At 39.5% G+C, this 21,579-nt stretch overlaps 1 protein-coding gene across 7 annotated transcripts in view; it reads left to right on the top strand.

Moving 5' to 3' along the window:
• LOC139939118 (RNA-binding protein Musashi homolog Rbp6-like) overlaps positions 1-21,579 on the top strand; it is a 198,125-nt gene that overhangs the window by 124,907 nt on the left and 51,639 nt on the right. For all 7 annotated transcript variants that reach the window (XM_071934863.1, XM_071934859.1, XM_071934861.1 and 4 more), the window contains exon 7: positions 17,023-17,071. In XM_071934863.1, the coding sequence (XP_071790964.1) occupies positions 17,023-17,071 (49 nt within the window). The remainder of the gene's footprint in view (positions 1-17,022; positions 17,072-21,579) is intronic.

Raw genomic sequence — 21,579 nt, 5'->3', positions numbered from 1 at the left:
CTTTAATCAGCACTCATCTTTATGCAGTGTCGAAGACGCTGTTCCCCGATAACATGAGATTGAAGCGCCGTCGGCAGAAATGTTGTCATCAGAATTGTAATACCTAAATCAGTCAAGCATGTCTTATAGTCCGGGTGATGTTTTCACTGTCAATATGAATAACTGTTATCATCTTTATCTAATGACAATTTCAATGTACTCAACACACTGTTTTTTTGAAATCTCGGGAAAGCTTTTACAAGGAAGGAAAGTGACTGCGACCGTTAACCGATATTAGTCTATATTTCTTTTGCTGTGTGGGGTGGACCCATTTTCATAAAGCTGCTTATAGTGGAAATTATTGCCAAGGGCGTAGAAGGCAGGGCACCAGTGTCAACAATGTATGTTACTTTGCGGCCGGTAACCTGTCATGTCTATGCAGGTTTTTCTTTGCCGAGAACGCTTTTCATCAATTTTATGATGGGCCCTGGTTTTTAAGCCAGACACTTCCATTCGCTAATACTCTGAAAATTGTTGTTTTTGAAAGTCGGTTTACTTTCATTGCCAATTAAAAGCCAGACATGGCTCTTGTCATTATAGACTGCAGCTATGTTAAGCACCGGCCCATAATGGACCGCACTTTATCCGTAAACATTCAACCAATTACCAAGCATGACTTAAGCATTTGACAAGCCAATTTTGCTATTTCAGCAAGGGTAAGCCCTAACATAACCAAATGCTTTCATTAACAGCTAACTAGTCGTGCAAACATATTAAATTGTGTGGTGCTCGTTGCCGGGTAACGGAGCGTTAATGGTCTCCCGTTGTGACATAGCGGGGAGTGTTCCAGCAAATGTTTGCTCACTATAAAAAGAAGAAAACGATCAACACGAAACAATTACTCCATTTTGAAAATCAACCCACTGCTAGAGTTCCATTGACTGTAGGCAGTTAATGTACACATTGGCTTTTTTAATGTACTTTTCCGACCCACCAATTTTCAGAAATGAGAAATACGCAGCAAGTTGCCGAGCACAGATGAGTGGGAGCCAGTCACTAGTAATAAACATGATTTTGGGGGTTGAACAAAGAATTGACTAGAGTGGAACTCGAACCAAAGACCTCCATATTTACATGCCGGCTCTCTACCAACTGAGCTACATGTATCTAGCCCTACGTGTTGGCGGGCTCCCTATTTTGTCAATATCTTTGTTCTAAGTAATAATCATGCAGTGATTTGGCTGGTAACTTGTTCAGGATCAGTAAAAAAATTCCTGCGATCAGAAATCGAGTGTTTAAAACGCAGGTTTGTAGGCCTGGAATTTCATCTGTTGGAGCTGCTATGTATCCCCCCCCCCTTCAATTAGGAGATAAATCTTGCACATGTGCTGAGAAGTTTATGAGAAGACTTGTGTTCAAATGATCCAAACCAAGGCCAAGAGTCTAGAGTCCTGAAGGCACTGACCTCTGAGAACTCTGTCTGAGTACATACATATCTCCACAACAACAGACCACACCCAGTTTCATCAAACTTTTGGTATTCCAATCTGTGTGTATTTTAAAGATCAAAAGCATTTTTGCTGTAGTCTGCTGCTTTCTTTAGTATAGGCCCCTATCACATTGCTTTTTAATGATGGCTGGTTGGTGCGGAAGCATTGCTGGGTTACTTCCAAATGAAGTAAAGGAGACCAACGTTAGAGTACATGTAACTTAAACCCAGTAAATGTTGTTGTGGTTTGAGTTGTTGGCATTGCTCAGCTGTATTCTGGTTGGAGTCATGGGCAGGGTTAGATGAGGTTGTTGAATGGATGTGAGAATGGGGGCGTTCTGGGGGGGGGGTTGATAACTTAATTGTAAAGCACTTGGTGTGTCATGCAATGCTTTTGTGCATTTTTCATGTAACAGGAATTTGTTCATCTCTCTGGTTTTTGACATGTTTTGTCCAAAGTTGTAGTTTTGTTTAAATGGTTACACTAACAAGGTTTTTTCTCTTCATTTATATAAAACTCAAAGTTGTGTTCTTAATGAATTTCTACGGATATTTTTTTTTCTCAAAAGTTTTAATCAACATAATTTTTAAAAGAAGATGAAAATTTCATTAAAAAATCCAGTCTTCGTTGGAGTTGTTCTCTCAATTTCGATACGCCGGAATCTTGCACAGGAAAGGGTTTTGGTACTTTTTGTACGACACAAAACACAAACTTCCACAGATTTACATTAACTTTACTATGTTTGAAGATAATGATGGTAGAAAGCTTCCTTTTAAAAAAATGACATGCCAAGGTTCTGTAACTTTTTAGAAGAAAACTATTTTAACATGTTCAACGGATTCCTGAAAACATTGCTCTTTGATTTCATTCCCCCCCCCCCCCCCTCAAAAACGTGATGTCCAATGAAGCTGAGACTTCTACGAGTAAATTATTCTACATTCATCTTCATTCACAGTGAGTAGGGATTCATGTCATGTCCAAAAGGTATCAAAACCCCTTTAACACAATATTTGATCCAATCCTCTCCGTATGTATCTCACAATTAAGTTGACACGGTCCGAGCATCTAGGCCAGTTGAACTAGTTTTGAGCTTTCACTTCAGTTTCTTCAGCATGTTTCATGGATGTTGTCAGTCGAACATGCCACTGTTCTAGTTTTCCCCTGCTCGGGCTATCAAAGTGGCCTAGTATTTGAACTAAAAGCACTCGTAAGGTGATATAATCCACTGTCATCCATTAGCTGTATCAATATGACATCTGGGGGGAAAAAATAGTGCAAATCATCGTGGATGCCATAGACAGGCTCCTGGATGTACGATTCGTGGAATTTTTTTGTCTCTGTAAACGTTTTTTAATTGTTATATTTTTTTCTCTCTGATTAATTATTTTTTTCTGATTTCGCTCTTTCTTTGAAGGACAAAGATAATTTGATCTGTAACCTTCAATTTGATCTAAAAAATCAGTAGCTTTTCTCAAGGTAAAATAATTGCAATATAATTTATAATAAATGCATCTTCCAAATTGAAGTTTCATTTTAAAGGGAGCGTTCGTACTAGTTTATTTTTTAAAGAGATATCGTAATTGAAACTAAAGTAAAGATTTTCAGGGGTAGTTTAGTGTGAAAAGGACAACCAAATTCTTCAAAGAATTTCCCCGGAAATACTTGTGTAGTGTGAAAGGGGCTGGACTTTCTCACACATGAGAATTTTTTGATTGGAAACAGACCTTACACGGATTAGAATTCGCGGTGATAAATTTTAACGCATCTTTTTTGGAGAATGAGATAATTTTATAATGGAGGTTTTTTAGGCTGTGCTTGTAAAGTGGAAGCTGGTATGGCTATTATACTAAGATGTTTATTCCAGAGTCGGTCTCTTTCTATATATGTCACTCTTCGTGTATTTGTCTGGTAACAATAAATCATGCTACTGCACATGAAAGCATTAAGAGTTGAAAAGGTCGCTCGTTTGTGTAAAAAAAAAAAAAAAAAAAAAAAAAAACTTGGACAAATTTGACGTTTCTTTGCTTAAAGGCACTGGACACCTTTGGTGTTTGTCAAAGACTACTCTTCTCTCTTGGTGTATCTCAACTTGTGTACAAAATAACAAACATGTGAAAATTTGAACACAACTGTTTTGTCGCAGTTGCGAGATACATGTAATAATGGAAGAAAAAACACCCTTGTCAAACGAAGTTGTGTGCTTTCAGATGCTTGATTTCGGGACCTTAAAATCTAATTCTGAAGTCTCAAAATCAAATTCGTGGAAAATAACTCCTTTCTCGAAAACTACATTACTTCAGAGAGAGCCGTTTCTCACAATGCTTTATACTATCAACAGCTCTACAGTGCTCGTTACCCAAGTCTGTTTTTTTTGCTAACAATTATTTTGAGTAATTACCAATAGTGTCCAGTACGGTAATAATGTGCAAACCAGCAGTACTGCAAATTGAATGGATTCAGTCAAATGCTGAATGGTAAACAAAAAGGTCAACTTGTAATGTGACTGGGTCTTGGATTTTATAAACCAATGATGTCATTAATCATCTTGTGGTTGACGCTCAGGTCTTAGACCTTTTTCTGTAGGAGTTGACTGAATTGCTTTATTGCATCGGAGAACCACTGCAGGGAAAGTACCTTGGTTAACGTTAAGATAAATAAGCAGATAGCCTGTTGGTTGTTTTGTTTGGTTTGCAGTGAACGATTTACCTTGCATAGCAGAGTAAATATGCTACGCAAAGTGTTTCAAAAGTCACCATTCGCTACTCAATATTAGCATTCACTGTGCACAAACTCTGTTCAGTCAAAATATTTTGCTCAGCAAAAGGGCTGGATGATATTGTCTCTGAATTGTTCCCCTGTTTTAACGGGACCAATTTTGCTGTTCCAAGTTTGCTTTTTCCACCTTGTAAACCAATACATTTACTTTACATGGTGCTATGTAATAAAGTAATAGGTCTCATAACTTACAAAAGTCCAGTAATATACCTTGTTGCAGGAAAGTACTGAATGTTAAAGTGTCTTGAGCGTCACTGAGGGACAAATGTGAGCACCATATAAGGAGGCGCTATCATTATTAATATTAATATTAGTAATACTGTGGTGAAGGCAATACAAAAAAAATTCCTCATTTCACCTTGGCTAAGAAATAAGACATCTCTCTATGTCTTCATTGACCAATTTTGGAAAGTTCCTCTCAAGATAGCGTGGACACAAGAGGTCTCACTGCAGTGTGAATGTCTTGACACTGATGAGGACACTTAAGTCCATCCTCCCAGTGGGAGGTGTGGTTTGGGACACCACCGTATATGGTGAGATGACTGCCTCCTCCAAGGGCCAGCCACCCCCCTCCCCCCTCTACATCATCTTAAGGCCAAATAAAAAACCAAGTTTAGCATCCTACTTTTTTGGAGAAAAAAAGAAAGGAGGGAGGGCTTTTTGTCCTTCTCCCTTCTTATTCTCTTCTCAACATGGCCGCCCTACACATTTTTAAAGACAATTGGCTGGGCTGCTTTGCAATTAATTGTAATTTTCCTTGTAATGTTTTATTTTTTACATATTTTTTTGAAATATATAAAAAAAGAAAAAAAGAAAAACAAGAAGGTGGCCTCTAAAAAGGAAGCAGGCGGGGACGCTAAACATCTTTTAATTTTTGTTTGGCCTAACCTCTGTCTCTCTAAGGCCACCAGCCAGCAGCTGGCACTCACCCAACAAGCGGCCATGCTTTCAGCCTTGGTATGCTGCTGAGTTCAACTCCACATGCTCTTCAAAATGGGACTGGATTTGAGAGGAAAAACACTCCAGTTGGTAATGCAAGAAATGAAGCAACTGTTATGTAGTGCGTAGTAGTCAAGGACTTTAAGACAAAAGGGATGGCTGGTCATCTGCTTCTTTGTCTGTCGCAACTCCTTGAAGAAAAACAAGGAAAACCCGTTTGATTAATAGGGCTGTCTTGTTATTACAGTATGAAACTTGGATTTGAGAGGAAAAACACTCCAGTTTGTAATGCAAGAAATGAAGCAACTGTTACTACATGTACATACGTAGTGCTAGTAGTCAAATGACTCAGAGACAAAAAGGATGGGTCATTCAGAAACTACTTCTTTGTCTGTCGCAGCTCTGAGAAAAAAAAAAAAACAAGAAAAAAACCCCAAGGAAAACACGTTTGATTAATAGGGCTGTCTTGTTATTACAGAATGAAACTTGGATTTGAGAGGAAAAACACTCCAGTTTGTAATGCAAGAAATGAAGTAACTGTTACTACATGTACATACGTAGTGCTAGTAGTCAAATGACTCAAAGACAAAAGGGATGGGTCATTCAGAAACTACTTCTTTGTCTGTCGCAGCTCCGAGAAAAAAACCAAGAAAAAAAAAAACCCAAGGAAAACACGTTTGATTAATAGGGCTGTCTTGTTATTACAGAATGAAACATGGATTGCATTGTGTTGTGGCTCTGTCTAGATTCTCAGAACTACAGCTATTTGATTGAGTGGGTTTTAAGTTATCCAACACGCAATCGCTTTTGTGAAACTCAACAATACTTTTATCATAGGTGAAACTGATTCTGTTTGGTGTAAGTGTGCGTGTACAGTTTATGTAACGTAAACACTCAATTGTATATGAAGTTCTTATAGACTTTCAGAGGATCTGTTTGTGTTTTTATAGGGTAAATTTAATAAACTGCATTATTCTATTTAGAGGTGTATTTTAATAGGTGTGTTTACAAGATAGGAGCTTCATGTTGCTATTACAAAACCAGACAGGCAGTATTCACTTTACTATTATTAGATTATTCTTTACTTATTGAATTGACTGGCTTAAGAGAATGTGGATGGGACGTGGTACTTTTGTTTCGGCTGTTTCTCAAAGCTTGCGTGATAATAGCTGCTCTATGGGATCACCGTGGCGGCTTTGAGATGGTCTATTTTTGTGTTGTTCCTCCTTGAGGAAATGCAGATGGGGACCATTCACAAACAGGAGTCACATGGTACTTTTTTTTCTGCTGTTTCTCAAAGTCGAAGCTTAATAGTTGCTCTCTGGTACCACCGTGACGGCTTTGAGATGGTCAGTTTTTGTTGTTTCTCCTTAATGTCCCGATGATGAGACGCACTTGACAGCTGAGGAGACGCTACATCCGAATAGCTGAGATGCCTGTGATTCTTAAGAAATGCTGCATGATGTTACAAACAGTATCGATAAGTTGTATTGATAATATCAGTTACACTCACATAGTAGACAGTGTACAAATGTCTTTTCATCAATTGCGTTTAGTGACTGTTTTTATAAGTCTACAAATTTGTAAGGGGAACATACCTTGCACAGCACAGATTTTCAAAACCGTCTTTTGTTGGATTTGAATAACTTTAAATTTACATCCAATTACTTGAGAACCTCCAGCAGTTTCAGTTTCTAATCTTGTAAGCATGGTTCAAACTACAATAACATCAACATGAGTCATGTTTTAGTGATAATGGGTATGATAATCGATATGTGAATGATTGCAAACATTGTCACTCAGTACAAATGTCTCCCCCCCCCCTTAGAATGATGAAAGAAATTCAATCAAATGGCCTTCTCTTGCAAGAGGTGAGAAATATAGGTTTCACTCTCCGAACCTGATCAGATTCTTTCAAAAGAAAAAGTAATTGGAATTCCAGAATAAAAAAAATATAAAAAATATATAAAAATAATAAAAATAGAGACAGGGAAAGGAAGTATCTCATGAAATCTGCCATAGGAGTTAAATGTCACCGTGTTTAGCGGCTGAGGTGAAAAGTTGAATCCACTTTACAAAAGCACTTAAGCCTGGAATTTCATCAAGTAAATTTTTTTGGGGCTCATTTCTAAACCGGAATAATTCGAGTTAGGGACAGTTATTTTAGAATATGTTCCTCTCGACCTCTGTGTTTTTGAAAATTGTTGATAACCTAAACATTAGCCCCCCTTTCACACGAGAACAATTTAGCAAGAATCCCTTGCTAAATTGTAGCATGGTTGTACAATTTTACAAGATGTACCTCGAGTGAAAGGACGACTTTTTTCTTCCTTGTAAAATCTTGTCAAATATTGCTACATGTTACAACCATTTTGCTAAAACTAAGCAAGAGGCCCTTGTTAAATTGTAGCATGGTTGTACAATTTTACAAGATGTACCTCGAGTGAAAGGACGACTTTTTTCTTCCTTGTAAAATCTTGTCAAATATTGCTACATGTTACAACCATTTTGCTAAAACTAAGCAAGAGGCCCTTGTTAAATTGTAGCATGGTTGTACAATTTTACAAGATGTACCTCGAGTGAAAGGACGACTTTTTTCTTCCTTGTAAAATCTTGTCAAATATTGCTACATGTTACAACCATTTTGCTAAAACTAAGCAAGAGGCCATTGTTAAATTGCTGTCGTGTGAACAAGTGAAAGTAATTTTATTTGTTTTGAACGTTCCTTGTGAAACTGAAATACTACAGCCTTGTGTTTGTTTTGGTTTGAGCCTTGTATAAAGTGGGGTTTTAATTATTCAGGAGTACATACTGGAGAATGTGTTAATTGACTAGCAGATGGCGTGACTCTTGAATGTGTAGATGTGATGAGTGAATATTTGACTGTATGGAGAGGTTTGATGCTCGGTGCACACACTCCTTGTGGAATCAAGGTACCAGTGAAAATTGCCGTTCCAACAAATCTGGTGCAAGTTTGTACAGTCATGACCAAAATGTTGACACCAGTTTTAAATTAGTCCTGATTTATTCAATGAAACCACTGTGGGTTTGAAATAACCAATGTCTAGTTGTTCTTGTTGTGTGTGGTTTAAATAACCAATAATTGCTCTAGAATTGCAAAGGTCCTGGGTTCGAATCCTACCATATCATATAGGGCCTATGTAAAAGGCATGTGGAATTTTGTTCACACGTCCTGGGGGAAGTACTAAGTATGCAGTGCTTTTCACACATTGGTGTATGGGTAAAACCAAACAGTATTTCTCCTGAAGACGAGTATTGGAAACGTCAATACCACCGGCTCTTTTCAGAGCCAACACTCCCACAAAAGAGATTTACACATAATTGTACCCGCAAGTTTACTATTTATTTATAATTTCTTCCTACCAAATAGTATTATATTTCCCAGATGAAAATTTAAACATCTTTTATTATTGAACACATCCTGAAAAGAACTACTTGAAAGTTGGGAATGATCGTGAGTTGAGTGTGATACCTTTTTTATTCACTCACTTTTTTATTCACTTGTATGTTTCTCACATTCAGTCAAGTAGACTTTCTCTACTGCTAGTGTTCCTTATTGCTACATATTTCACAGCGGAGTGACATATTGGGAATTGATCAGATCTTGAGGGCATGATGTTTCATCTTCGTGGCATGGTGTTTTCATCTTCTCTTTGCATAGAGCTGGACAAGGTCATTACATTGTGAAGAGTCACAATGGCAGAGAAGTGATCTGAATTCCAAATAGACAGGGAGTGATGAATGAAAAAGAGGAAACAAAAATGCTGCAAATTTTATTGTACTTTGTGGCAATCCCAAGGATTCCGGGGTTCATGTTTCAGTCTTGACAAACAATGGATTTTTTTCTTTTCACTTTATTGATAAGAAACTCAAAGAGAAATTCTCTGTGAGATGCTACTTTTGATTGCACATTGTAAAGACGGACGAAGACGGATAATGTTCAGCTGCCGATTTCGTAGTGTTCATTCTCTTACACATTTCTATATACACCGTAATCAAATAATTTGTCGAGCAATTCCTTGTCGTTATTACGTTCTATCTTTAAATCGTGATTTTAAGCTTGTGAGAGTTGGAAAGGGATGTTGCTTGCGGCAATGAGAGCATGTTTCTATCATCAAAGGTAGCTCTTTGGTTATGTAAATGTACATGTTTTGTGAGATATACTGTTACTCTAGAATGCTATATTGTAGGTTCCTAATGTTTTAGGCAGCAGACCCAGGGCCCAATTTAAAAAAAAAAAACACACTCACTGGCAGTAGAATAAAGCAAGACAGTTCCCTATGAACAACTCTACCTGGCAAGTAGATACACACATGGTGTTACCGCAAACCAAATATACATAATAAAAAAAAACTGTTAAGCAGAAAATACTGCTTAGCAAATTTCTTTGCTATAAGCAATACATGAGTGGAACTGTACCAGAATATTATATTGTTAATATGGTGTGCGATATTTTCTAACTGAAAAAGTTAAGGCAAAGTATTACCATAATTTAGGTAAGCCCTTGTACTTAATTATATTTTTATTTTCAAGGGGTCAAGTATCGTGCCAGGAAATGTGAAGTGCCTCCTCCCCCAACGTCCTCATCTTGATTGAGTAAACCATGTCATCAGTGGTTTCATTAGACACCACTTATTGTTTCACTCAGTTCAACTGAGCTTCTGTCTCGCTGCAGTTTAGTAATTATATTTTTCTGAGCGCACTTCAGAGGGAGCTGGCCTTACAAAATTAAATTTCATTAGCTTAGAATAGCTGCTTCGATCAAACTTGTGGGAATATCAGGCCCTTTGGCCAAATTTCAAAGAGCTGCTTCTCAGCACAAAAAAGTAGTTAAGGGCAAATAAATATGCTTACCACAATAAGGTTACGGTCCGAAGTATATTTGCACATACCACCTGTGATTGTAATACTGCTTTTTTTTTGCGCTTTAGGAGAATTTTTGTTAGCAAAGATGACTGCTTAAGCAGCTCTGAATTTATAGATCTGCCAAAGCAGCAAATGTCGCTCTAAAGTTGTCTGCACAAATAAGCAGGATACCATTAGTCACAGATGGTATATGTGACATGATATTTGGCTGGTAACCTTATTCTGGTAAGCATGACTTTATTGTGCTTAGCTACTTTTTGTGTATCTTTTAGAAGCAACTATTTGAAATTGCGCCCCTGGGGCTGATTTCACAAAGAGTTAAAATTGATCTTAACTGTGTATCGATCTTAATTGTTAAGCAAAGTGTGATGTCACAATACAAATCACCATGGCGATATTGACAACCCAATCTTTGAGATGAATCTTAGTGCTTTGTGAAAATGGAGCCCCTGGTCTGTTTGACCTTTATAGCTGACTGTGTAACATCATTCCTCCATGCCCCCCTCTGGTGCCATTAACGTAAAGATGAACAACTCGTCTACTTTAGCGAAGGACACCAGCGGACATGAAGGAATTGCGAGTGAGTTCAGGAGATGTTTACGATGTGATATGAGAGATGTGAGAATGTGTGTGGTTTGGGACTTCAATGTCATGTCAGGTATTCACGGATCCATCAGCGGCCACAACGTTTATTTGTTTAACTTTAAAGTGAACTTAATGCACAGATTGAAATTTATGGTCCTCGACCCCCATGGAATTAATTACCACAGATGATGGTTTCTTTATTCATTTATCTAAGTTTCAATTTGATGTTTAAACAGGGCTTGAATTTCGGCGGGAAAATCCACAAGGCTGTAGAGCAGAATTTATATTACAAGACCAGGGCCCAATTTCATGGCTCTGCTTACCTCCGAATTCTGCGCTTACGATCGCGATTCCCCACTTACGTGCAAGCGCCGAAGTTCTGTGCTAGCCTTGTAAGCGTAGAATGCCTAGTAACGTGGAGTGCGCACGCGCAGAAGCCAAAATTCGCCGCTAACCCGTGAAATACGCTTGCCGTAAGCACAGAATTCCCTGCTTCCATAAGTGCCGATTCTGTGCTTACGGTAAGCAGAGCCATGAAATTGGGCCCAGAATCAAAATGAGTTGAACAAGTGCTAACAGAAGATCATACATCTAATTTGTCTTTAGAAAGATATTTTCAGATTCTTAGAGTCAACATTTTTTGCTTGCAACTTGCTTGCAACTTTCATTATTCTCTTGCAACTTCGATGGCTAACTGACTCAAAATTTTCACAGATTTGTTATTGTGTGCACATTGTGGGATACACCAAGTGAAGATACTGGTCTTTGACAATTACCAAAAGGTGTCCAGCGCCTTTAAAAGATATCCATGGTAAAGTTCTGAGCGTTTTAGAAGTCGGAACGGCTTCTCAAACGGAGTGCAAAGAATGTTGTGGATTCCAGTGGCATCTTACCTTGAGTATTTACTGTACAAGTCAAGCACAACCCGCTAAGTCCAGTGAACATTTACAGTTGGAACACGACTCGCTCGTTCTTGAGGATGAAGTGTCTCAGTGCTTTGAACCATGCAATTGTACCGAAAAGGGGAAGGAGGATGCCCACGAGCAAATGTATGTGGACAAATTTATAATTTGTCATGTGCGGGGAAGACGGCCAACGCATCCATCCATCAGGCTATATTCACTGTGGCGCTCAGAAGTGCAAGTTAGGCTGGTCCAATTAGTAATACGCGAGGCTGGGACATTTGTTACTTTGAAGATTCAACCTGGAGGAAAGGGGGTTGTTTGGGGGGGGGGAGGGAAGGGAAACATTTGTGGCTTTGAGAAGCCCACAGTGATGCTCAGATTTGGAGTAGCTAAACTACACTCGTTCGTCTCCCTCTGGCACAATTTGAGATTTTTTTTAAACTCCTCGCTTTAAATCTGTACTTATCCAGTGATTGTCTGGTACGCTGGTCTCAGCTGTGGTATGTGACTTGAAGGCAAATGTCTTGATTTATAATGAAAAGGATAAAGTGCAATTGTTTGTTACTAAGCAGTAATCCCTAGGTGTTTGTGAATAATCAGTGTTCCGATAACCATCACAATCCAGCAGCATGTAATAACTCGCAAATCTAGAAACATTTAGACATGGTTAGGGTTAGTATGCGTGGGCCCCACGCTTGTAAATGTACCTGAACATACATTGGTGCTTCATTCTTTCACGTAATTAAAGAATGTCTCCACATATTTCAACCGCTCAGCCATTTTGAAAAAATAAGGTTGGCTCATTTGGAGCCAATTTCGTAAAACCTGTGAGCACAACATCTAGCTAAGCACAGGAAATTATTGCTTAACAGAAACAGGTTACCAGACGGAACTACATTCCCTGACTGGTGCCCAAACTTAAATTTTTTGCTTAGCAAAGCAATTTGTCAAGCAGTATTTTCTGCTGAACAGCTTTATGGAATTGGGCTCTGGCAGTCTGCGTACTTAATATGTACGTGGAGATTATGTACAGAAACAAACAGGTTACAAGACGAGGTACAGTCTGTGACTGGTGCCCAACATAATTTTTGCTTGGGCTCTTGCGTGTCTGGGTACTTAATATGTACATGAAGATTATGTAAAGTCTTGGCCACTTTGCCGCCTGTAATAGCCACAAGCTGATTTAGTTCATCAGTTACGCCCTTCAACAACTAATACATTATGTGCTTGTGGCTATGGAAAGGAAACCAATGATGTGATAATGTTGTTCCTGGAAAATGTTTATGCTTGTTAGATCATTAGGTGATTGATGGTGTGTGGGGACTTGTTTAGTGTAGTGTCTAGTGTTAAATGTGTGTGTATAAACCAAGGTTTATGTGAACATAGAGACAGGACCCTGGTGAACAACCTGCCTTAAAAAGAAAACATGTCTCTAAAATTAAGCAGTTAATTTCTGTATTTATCCCAAAGTGACAGCCCTCACTATTTCCGCGTGTGCTTTAGATCAGGGCCGAATTTCATAGAGTATTACTCTCAGCAAAGACAATTACACTTACCGGATTAAGGTTACCAGCCAAAACACAATGTCACTTGTACAACCTGTGAATGGTATCAAGCTAATTTGAGCTTAGTAGCAATTTTTTTAAGCAATATTTTTGTTTGTTTTTAAGCACCTCTGTGAAATTGGGTCTTGCTGAAGAATTTGTTTTGATGAACTGCCCCTTTAATTGGGCCGAGCTGAGGAATATGTTTGAACGGACTGCCCCTTTAACTTGGGGCTATACTATCAATTGATTGAAGACTGCTTACTGCAAGTTGCTAAAAATAACTGTAGGGAGACATTGTCTCATGAATGTGGAATGTAAGTTGTAACTGAAGCCAGTGGCAACTTGGCTTGGTTGATAGGCCGTGTCCTTAAATTAAGGACATGCACTGTAGTTGTGTGTATGGAAAGAGCCTTGTGTAGTACTATGGCTTTACTGTCTACACACTAATTGGTTTTTACTTCATTTTTTTCTTCTCTGTGTTCATTTGTCTCGCTGCTTTAATTGTCAAAGACCAGTATTCTCACTTGGTGTATCTCAACATGTATGCATAAAATCACAATCCTGTGAAAGTTTGAGCTCAATTGGTTGTCGAAATTGTGAGAGAATAATGGAAGAAAAAACACCCTTTTCGCACAAGTTGTGTGCTTTTGGATGCCTTGAATCGAGACCTCAGCTGAGGTCTCAAATTCAATTCAAATATTTCAGTGATAAATAACTACTTTCTCAAATACTATATGTTACTTCAGAGGGAGCCGTTTCTCACAATGTTTAATACCATCAACAGCTCCACACTGCTCGTTACAAAGTAAGTTGAAGCTAACAACTATTTTGAGTATAATAACCAAAAGTGTCCACCAGTGCCTTTAAAAAGGAAATTGTAATTCATCAGCTGAAACATTTGATGCGTTTTTTGTTACGTTACCCCTTGAATGAATCTGACTTGATTACCAGCGGAAAGTTCCCCTGTGAGGAGAGTATTCAAGCCACTACAGCAAGGTGCAATTCAAAAAAAACACCGCCACTTGTAATGTATCGAAGGACCCTACCCAAGCGGGGAATTTATCCCATGAGTGCAGCCATGTAGACAGGGAATTTGCATGCTTAAAAGCCTAATTGCGACCTAGTCCACTTCTAGTATATAAAGCAGATCAGGGGGTAGTGGATAATTGCATTATTGGTTCGGGAATAGCCACTTTAAAGAAACACCGAACGTAGCATGTAGGGGGGCTGTGGTTTAGGGTTCAAGCAAAGAAATCCCAAGTGCATTATCTATTTTGTGGTTTATCGATAACTAACCGGTGTTTAAAGCCACGAGGAATGAGTGGTCGAAGAAAAGCGGTAGCGTAGCAACAGATTTTACTGTGATCACTGCTGAATAAAAGGGCCATAATATGCACGATTGCATACAAATAAAATCTATCCTGCAGATTCATTAATAATTTTACAAGGCAAATAGTTCTGCAATTGGTTCTGCAACCAGCCCATCCATCAAGTCCTCTACCATGGCATTTTTCTTCTTCTTCTTCTTCTTCTCCTCATAGTAAATAGACGATAATATTTCAGTGATTTTGCCCGCTAAGTTTAGATGTCAGTATATAGCGTTTTCTTCAGCTGTGTAGATATTGATGTGCTTGTTTTCATATGAAGCTGAAAGGAAAGCAAACATTGAAGGGGTAGTAGGGGGGTGGGACAATACCATGGCTTGCTTGAATGATCGATGGGGAGTAATATGGGATAGTGTCATCTCTCGGGGGACTAGGGAAGGTGGAGACAGAAAGGTGATGTGGTAAACGATGAGGGACTTGACTTACAATAAAGTGTTTAGAATGCCATTTCAACCCCACACTGCCCCTTTAACCTGGTATTCATTAATGCCATACTTGTAAATTCCATAGCAACTTTAAGTTTCACAACTGAAGTTGCACAACTATAAAAATCTTACTCTCCACAAAAATTACGAAAACCGATCTGTGCCCATTGTTCCTTAATTTTGAAAAACTAACCAAGATTCATTTAAACGTATAAGTAAAGTATCTTTGGTCCATCTTGGTGTGTTCAAAAATTTCAGCTGGTAATCTGTTTCTGCTAAGCAGTACTGTTCTGTTCTTAGCAAATTTGTGTGCTTACAGGCTTTATGAAAATTTGGCCCTGGTAATAAAAACTTGCTTTAGCACAAAACAATTTTTGCTCAGCAAAAACAGATTTACAGCCAGAACATCACACAGTCACCACTGCTGCCACTGGTACCTCAGTTATTCCTTGCTTAGCCAAGAAATTTGCCAAGCAAAATTTTCTGCTGAACAGCTTTATGAAGTGAGGTCTTGGCCACTTTCTTAGATATGTCTTCCTGTATCTTTAGTGCCATCTCCTTCGTCACACTCTAAGATGGCGGGTTGAATCCAGTATTGTCTCACTGGATGTGATGGATGGCCAATCTCACTCGGCTAATGGGGCAGCAAATGATGCCTATATGCAAACAGCTCCCACGGGGCGAATTCCCCCGCGTTTTTTTTTCTTCGGTGGACCCAATTGTGGTAATTTTAACGTAAACTGATTGAGCCCAACCATTCATAAGATGCGGGGACTTATGATACATAGATGCTGACATTAGACTGGGGGTCTCTCATCCTAATGACAACATCCTCGTGTTGTGTTGTCTCTAAAGCGCCCTCTGGTGGTTAAGAAACGAGTCTGGCCAACATGGTGTAGTTGTCGTCCGAAGATATTTTTGTATTCATCATGTCAGGAAAAGAGAAGGGAAGAAAAAAAAATGTACGTAATAGCAATTTCAGGCAGTGCAATATTCGTCTATTATGCCACATCGTTTAAGTGTAACGCGACTCGCAGAACTGAAATGTATCTAATGACCTCATGTAATGGGATCTGAGATTCGTTTACCCTTGTCGATTGCTGTGTATGACATTGGATGACTTGTTATCAGTGTGAATGCAGGAAAAAGCCGATGTAGTAGGAATTCAGTTATAATTGCTTGGAGTAGATGCGAGTCTCACCGGTATTGATTTACTAACACTACCACTTGCAAAAAAAAAAAAAAAAAAAAAATTAATTACGTTTTTCTTTTTTCTGATATCAAGTAAATGTGAATACATAATGAGCGTATCGACTATGTTTTAATAAAATTTCACAACATGCTATGCCATGTTAACAGCGTTTAGGAATGAAACATTATTATTACAGGCCACATGTGTGTATGACTGAATTTTGTTTTTGGCCATATCTAGCTGAGTACTTTTTCTTATACTTGAAAATAAACCGATCTTTCCATAATCTGATGACCAAATATGAAAATCTTCCTATATTTGAAACCTTTTCCCGATTGTGGTGAAATATCTCCGGTACTGTTGTTAACGATTTTTTTCTGATTACAAGATGCAAATGTTGGCAGCACTGCACTGTTTTAAATGTTGCAAGCGTAGTTTATTGAGTTTTCCCCAAACCCATACACTTAATTTGAAACCAACCAATGGTTGATGAATTGTTTTGAGAGGGACGACTACATTTACATCCTGGGGATGAGGTTGGCTCAGCGGTCTCTCTCCCTGCCTTTACACCTCTGTGGACCCTGGTTCGAATCCCACCTCGGATCAGAGCCTTGCATGTGGATTAGGTCTTCAGTCCCTAACTTATTGCGTGCTTATTGTGCTGTTGGATGTAATAAAATAAAAATATAAATGACTAGTTTGTAAGACACTGTTCTAGAATTGCAAAGGTCGTGGGTTCGAATCCCACTCGAGAAACACGCTGTTATTTTTTTTTTCCACAGAGCTATGGAAAGTACTGAGTATACAGTGCTAACACACATCGGTGTATATATGTATATAATGGGTATAAACCAAAATTAATATAAATGTGAGTATTTATGTTTTGTTTTCTTTATTCTTTTATTGTTGACAGGTCGAGGATGTGACCCTTATGATGGACAGGCAGACCAACAGGCATAGAGGTAAGTTGTTTACCCCTTTCTTATTCTGCACTAAACCAAACAGAAATGATACAAAAATCCATTCATGTTGGCGTGAATCTAACGCCGCCGTAGGCGCAATCCTAGAAAACTATGGGTCAGAGGAAAAACCAATTTATTAGCGGGCATGAAACGAGACACCACCGGTGTTCCTTCATAACAGGTTGTTTGGTGGGATTCACGTGAGAGCTAAAAAAAAAAATACCCTTTAGAAAGATCGACTTTTAGTAAGTGGTTTTTAATTCAACGGAGATGCTCTTTGGGGTGTTAATTAATCATTCAAAGGTTGTTGCCATAAACACACGATTTCACAAACATGACGGAGAGAGAAAGACCTAAGCTAAGGTGAGGAATGCTGCTTTGCATTCTTAGTAGCTGTGATTTTTTTAATGGCTGGTTGCGACCCGGTGGAAACTTCTTAGGGTTGGGTTTCTTCATGGCATTTTACTTGCAGGCAAAAAACCTTTTGATCGTTTGACCGCTACGCATTAGCAGCGGCGTGCGTAAATGACCCCGGCCTCTGGGAAGTTAGCGAGTATCACGCTACGCTAATGGCCGCCGAAAACCGTTTGCTGAGGGAAACCAGAAAATTAATTGAATGCACTAACAGTGTTAGCTTGAGGTAACACTATACGAGTTTGCTCATTAAAGTGGGAGGCTTAAGAAGATGAACCCTTTAAATAGACTGTTGCATTTTAATCTGTTGCTACACAAATGTTTTCTTTTTTCCATTGTGAACTATTTTTGGTTTGTTTGTGTGTTCCCCTTTTTTTTTACGGGGGGGTTAGAAGTTTTGTATAGTGCCTTTACTGTTGCAGCGGAACATTTGATAGGAAATGAATACAAGTAAACGGATTAAGTGTCCTACACACGGCTTTCATCCAGAATTAAATATTTTTGCAAGTTCTGGGTAGTAAAAAGGCCCTTGTAAGCCAGGAATTCTTAAACTGCCGGCTCGGGTGTCGTCCAGGAGTAAATTGCACACCACCTCTGTGTAGGATACATTTCAATTCACTCCTAGACGCTTTTTAGAGAAACACAAATCCCAGGTGTTGTAACTGCAGCGCAAGCATGAAATTCCGGGATATTTGATCGTTGTAATTATCAGGAAGGCGGCTTGCGTATTCTATACAGGAAGGGAAATGTTATATTTTCAAGGTTTCTGGGTTAATTAGCTTTTAGTTTCGACAATGGTGGAGAGATGAAATGCTGCCCTGTAAACATGCTGGGTGATGATTTATTAACGACGGTTAATATCATTTTGTTGAATAGACGACAATAGAATTTAGTTAAAACTTGAGCGAATCGTTTAAAGGCACCAGTCTTTGGGGGTTAATAAATAGGCTTGAGTGTCTATCGTCGATGGTTGGAGAATTTATAATCCTTAAGCTGTTAACTTTCTTACCAAAACAAAAATGGCGGTAGTTAAAGGAACACGTTGCCTTGGATCGGTCGAGTTGGTCTTTGAAAAGCGTTTGTATTCATTTGTTATAAAATGCATGATTAGAAAGGTATTTTAAAAGTAATATATAATGATCCACACAAGTATCACTTGAAATTGCGTTGTTTTCCTTTTACCTCGTCGACAAACACGGTCGGCCATTTATGGGAGTAAAATTTTTGACTCCCATAAATGGGCGACAGTGTTAGTTCACAAAGTAAAAGGAAAACCGTGCAATTTCGAGGCAAATGTGTGTGGATCATTGTATTCTACTTTTAAAATATCTTTCTTATCATATGCATTTTATAACAAACGGTTACAAACGCTTTTCAAAGACCAACTCGACCGATCCAAGGCAACGTGTTCCTTTAAGCTTACCGGTGATCATCCAACCTTGAGTTTTAAAGCATAATCAAACCTATCCCATTGTTTTCTCAAAACTATTTGGTGTACAAGTTCTGACCTTTGACCTGCTCCAGAGCTAGCTGCTTAAGTAGTGAGCTTTGCTAACAATAACAGGCATCCATATCAATTGTACTTGCACTCTGTGGTCCACTTTTTCTTTCAATAGAAACTCAACACCCAGAGAAAAATGGTTTTCCCCTTCACCCAGGGGGTATGCATGGGGACAGATGAAACTTTACAAGTCGTCGTTTTTTTTTTGTTTTTTTTTTTGATAAAAAAATGAAGAAAGGGAAAAATGCCTTTAAAGAGCACCCGTTATCAAGATAGTTGCTACTTGAAGTGGCCTGTTATTGATTTGGTAAATGGGTGAAGTGAACAGCAATGTGAAGTCAAGAGTTCTTGCTTTTTACATTGATTAACTTTGATAAATTTTTTAAGATAAATATCCTAGGAAGAGGTTAATGGCAGTATGCCGGCTGGGTCGTCCCTTTTGATTGTCTATCCCGCTGGAGTTTACAATGGTTTATGAGCAGTTAATGTCCTCAGTTTTGCCATAAAACTTTGAATCACTCCCCATCAAAAAATGGGTCCGGGGGAAGTTAAATCTGCCGATTGAGGAATTAAAGCCTGAGCACCAAGCCAAGTACCGGCGGAAATGAAGCTCCTTGGAGAACCCGATGCCTGACCATAAAAAACCCATGGTATATAACGACAAGCTCCTGGTTGGCAGAATGTACTCCGTGTGTCGCATAAAAAACCCGAGCAACGTTTGAGCATCACACAAATGATTATTTGCAGGCAATTCCATCCCCGGCTTGGCCGTGCATGTGCGCCTTTCAACCATGCCGCTACCGCCCCATCATGATTTGTTTTGTAGGGCAGTGATCGGCAATCAGTTTTTCGGAGCCAGTCATGTGCGAGAAAATATAGAGGATAGGAGCGAGAGAGGGCTCGGGGGCTTGCTAGGGCATTTGAAAGGTATTGACCTTTACATCTAAAATGGCAATAGTCCAGTTTGTGCATGATGCTGGAGGGTCGATGCCTCTGTAATTTCCTGTCTCATTCGCTACCTATGGGAAATAAACCTGTGTGTAGAGTGCATGGGACTCTCGGGCCACCGGCCAAAATTGCCTCACACACATATAACGTAAAGAGAGAGACTAAGAGAGAGAGAGAGAGAGAAGAAAAAAACCCACACATGCCTTGCACCACTCTGGATCTGATCATAATTTTGAGCCTTTGTATTGGTTTGCAATCGAGAATCGGAAATCCGAGCGTGTCATGGCTCTCATGCAGCGTCCGCCGTGAATTTGCATTATTATTCCTTCCTCAGTTCGCGGCGCCGGCGCTGACAAACGTTTTGACTAAGAAACGCGGGGAGGGCTGGGGACACTAGACAAGCCCTGGCACATCAAAAATAGAAGTCTTTAACGTGTCCTGGGACATTGGCAGGGAAGAGACAGGCACGAAGGAAAAACATTAGAAATTGACTTTCATGGCAGATTAGGATTCTGCTCGACTCGACTTGACTAGGCCAGCCCGACTCTCTGGCTGCCCGTGGAAGAGGTTTACAGTCAGTAGGATTGGCGCCAATGTGATTAAACGCAGTACTTGAGGGGCTTTGCATTCATTCACACCTGCTGGCCATAGCCAATCCAGTATAAATTTAATTGTCAACCCTCTCACTAAGAATCGCCGATAGAATTCCATTTTGTTAAACGACACGAAACTGTCAGGAGAGGAGCTGGCGCAGCGCGTCCGTGCTTACTGGATCGGTCTCCGGCCGGGTCACGACCCAAAGGCATCAGATCCCAGGTAGGAATTGTCTTCCCCGATAAAAAAATTAAAAAAAGCCCGCGCCACAGAGATGGCAATTCAAACATATTCATTTCAGCAACAAGCCACTATCTAGTCTGACAGGCTCGCTGGGCAATATAAGGTTACTCCAAAATGCATGCAAGCGCAGGGCTAGAAACAACACCGAGATTATAGTGAGACATCACTGGAGACAAAAAAAAATGGCAGACTTGCCAGAACGCTTACACATCTAATAGGTGCCGCAGTCCATGTAGGCGTTGATCCCCTTTCTACCCGCAACTGGATAATGGATACATGTAAATTTTAACGCGTACGCCGATGAAGCGCCTCTCTTACAATTCTGATATCCCCCTCTGACTCTCAAGGGCCGAGAGCTTGTAGACATGTTGGCCCCAACGTCCGAATTCACCTGTATACAAGATTGCCTATGACATACAGCTGGATCAGTTCGCAACGACAGAAAATGTTTTCAGATCACTACTAAGTGGGGAAAATTGCACGTTTTCCCCCCCCCCCCCCCCTCGTCTTTCCTCTTGCCCTTTTACTTCGTCTCAGAAGAGTTGAGTTCGTAATGCTTGTCTGGACATGCCACAAAGCCGGTGAGAAAGAATGCTCAAAAGTGCGGGGAAATAGATGGGTTAACATCGACGTTTTACTTGAGTAGATCTGATTGGGGGATATTGTGCCGCCATATGTCGGCTATTTTAGGAAATTCTTAGTAAAGCTGTGGCACATAACGCACTAGGATCAGACAGGGGCACCAGTCATAATACAATCCTAGCATTACGCTCAGGCTCTGACCAGACAACCTGGCTCCTGGTCAAAA

This window comes from Asterias amurensis, chromosome 6 (assembly GCF_032118995.1).
Source record: "Asterias amurensis chromosome 6, ASM3211899v1".
NCBI classification, from domain to species: domain Eukaryota; kingdom Metazoa; phylum Echinodermata; class Asteroidea; order Forcipulatida; family Asteriidae; genus Asterias; species Asterias amurensis.
This window is presented reverse-complemented; position numbering and strand designations above follow the sequence as displayed.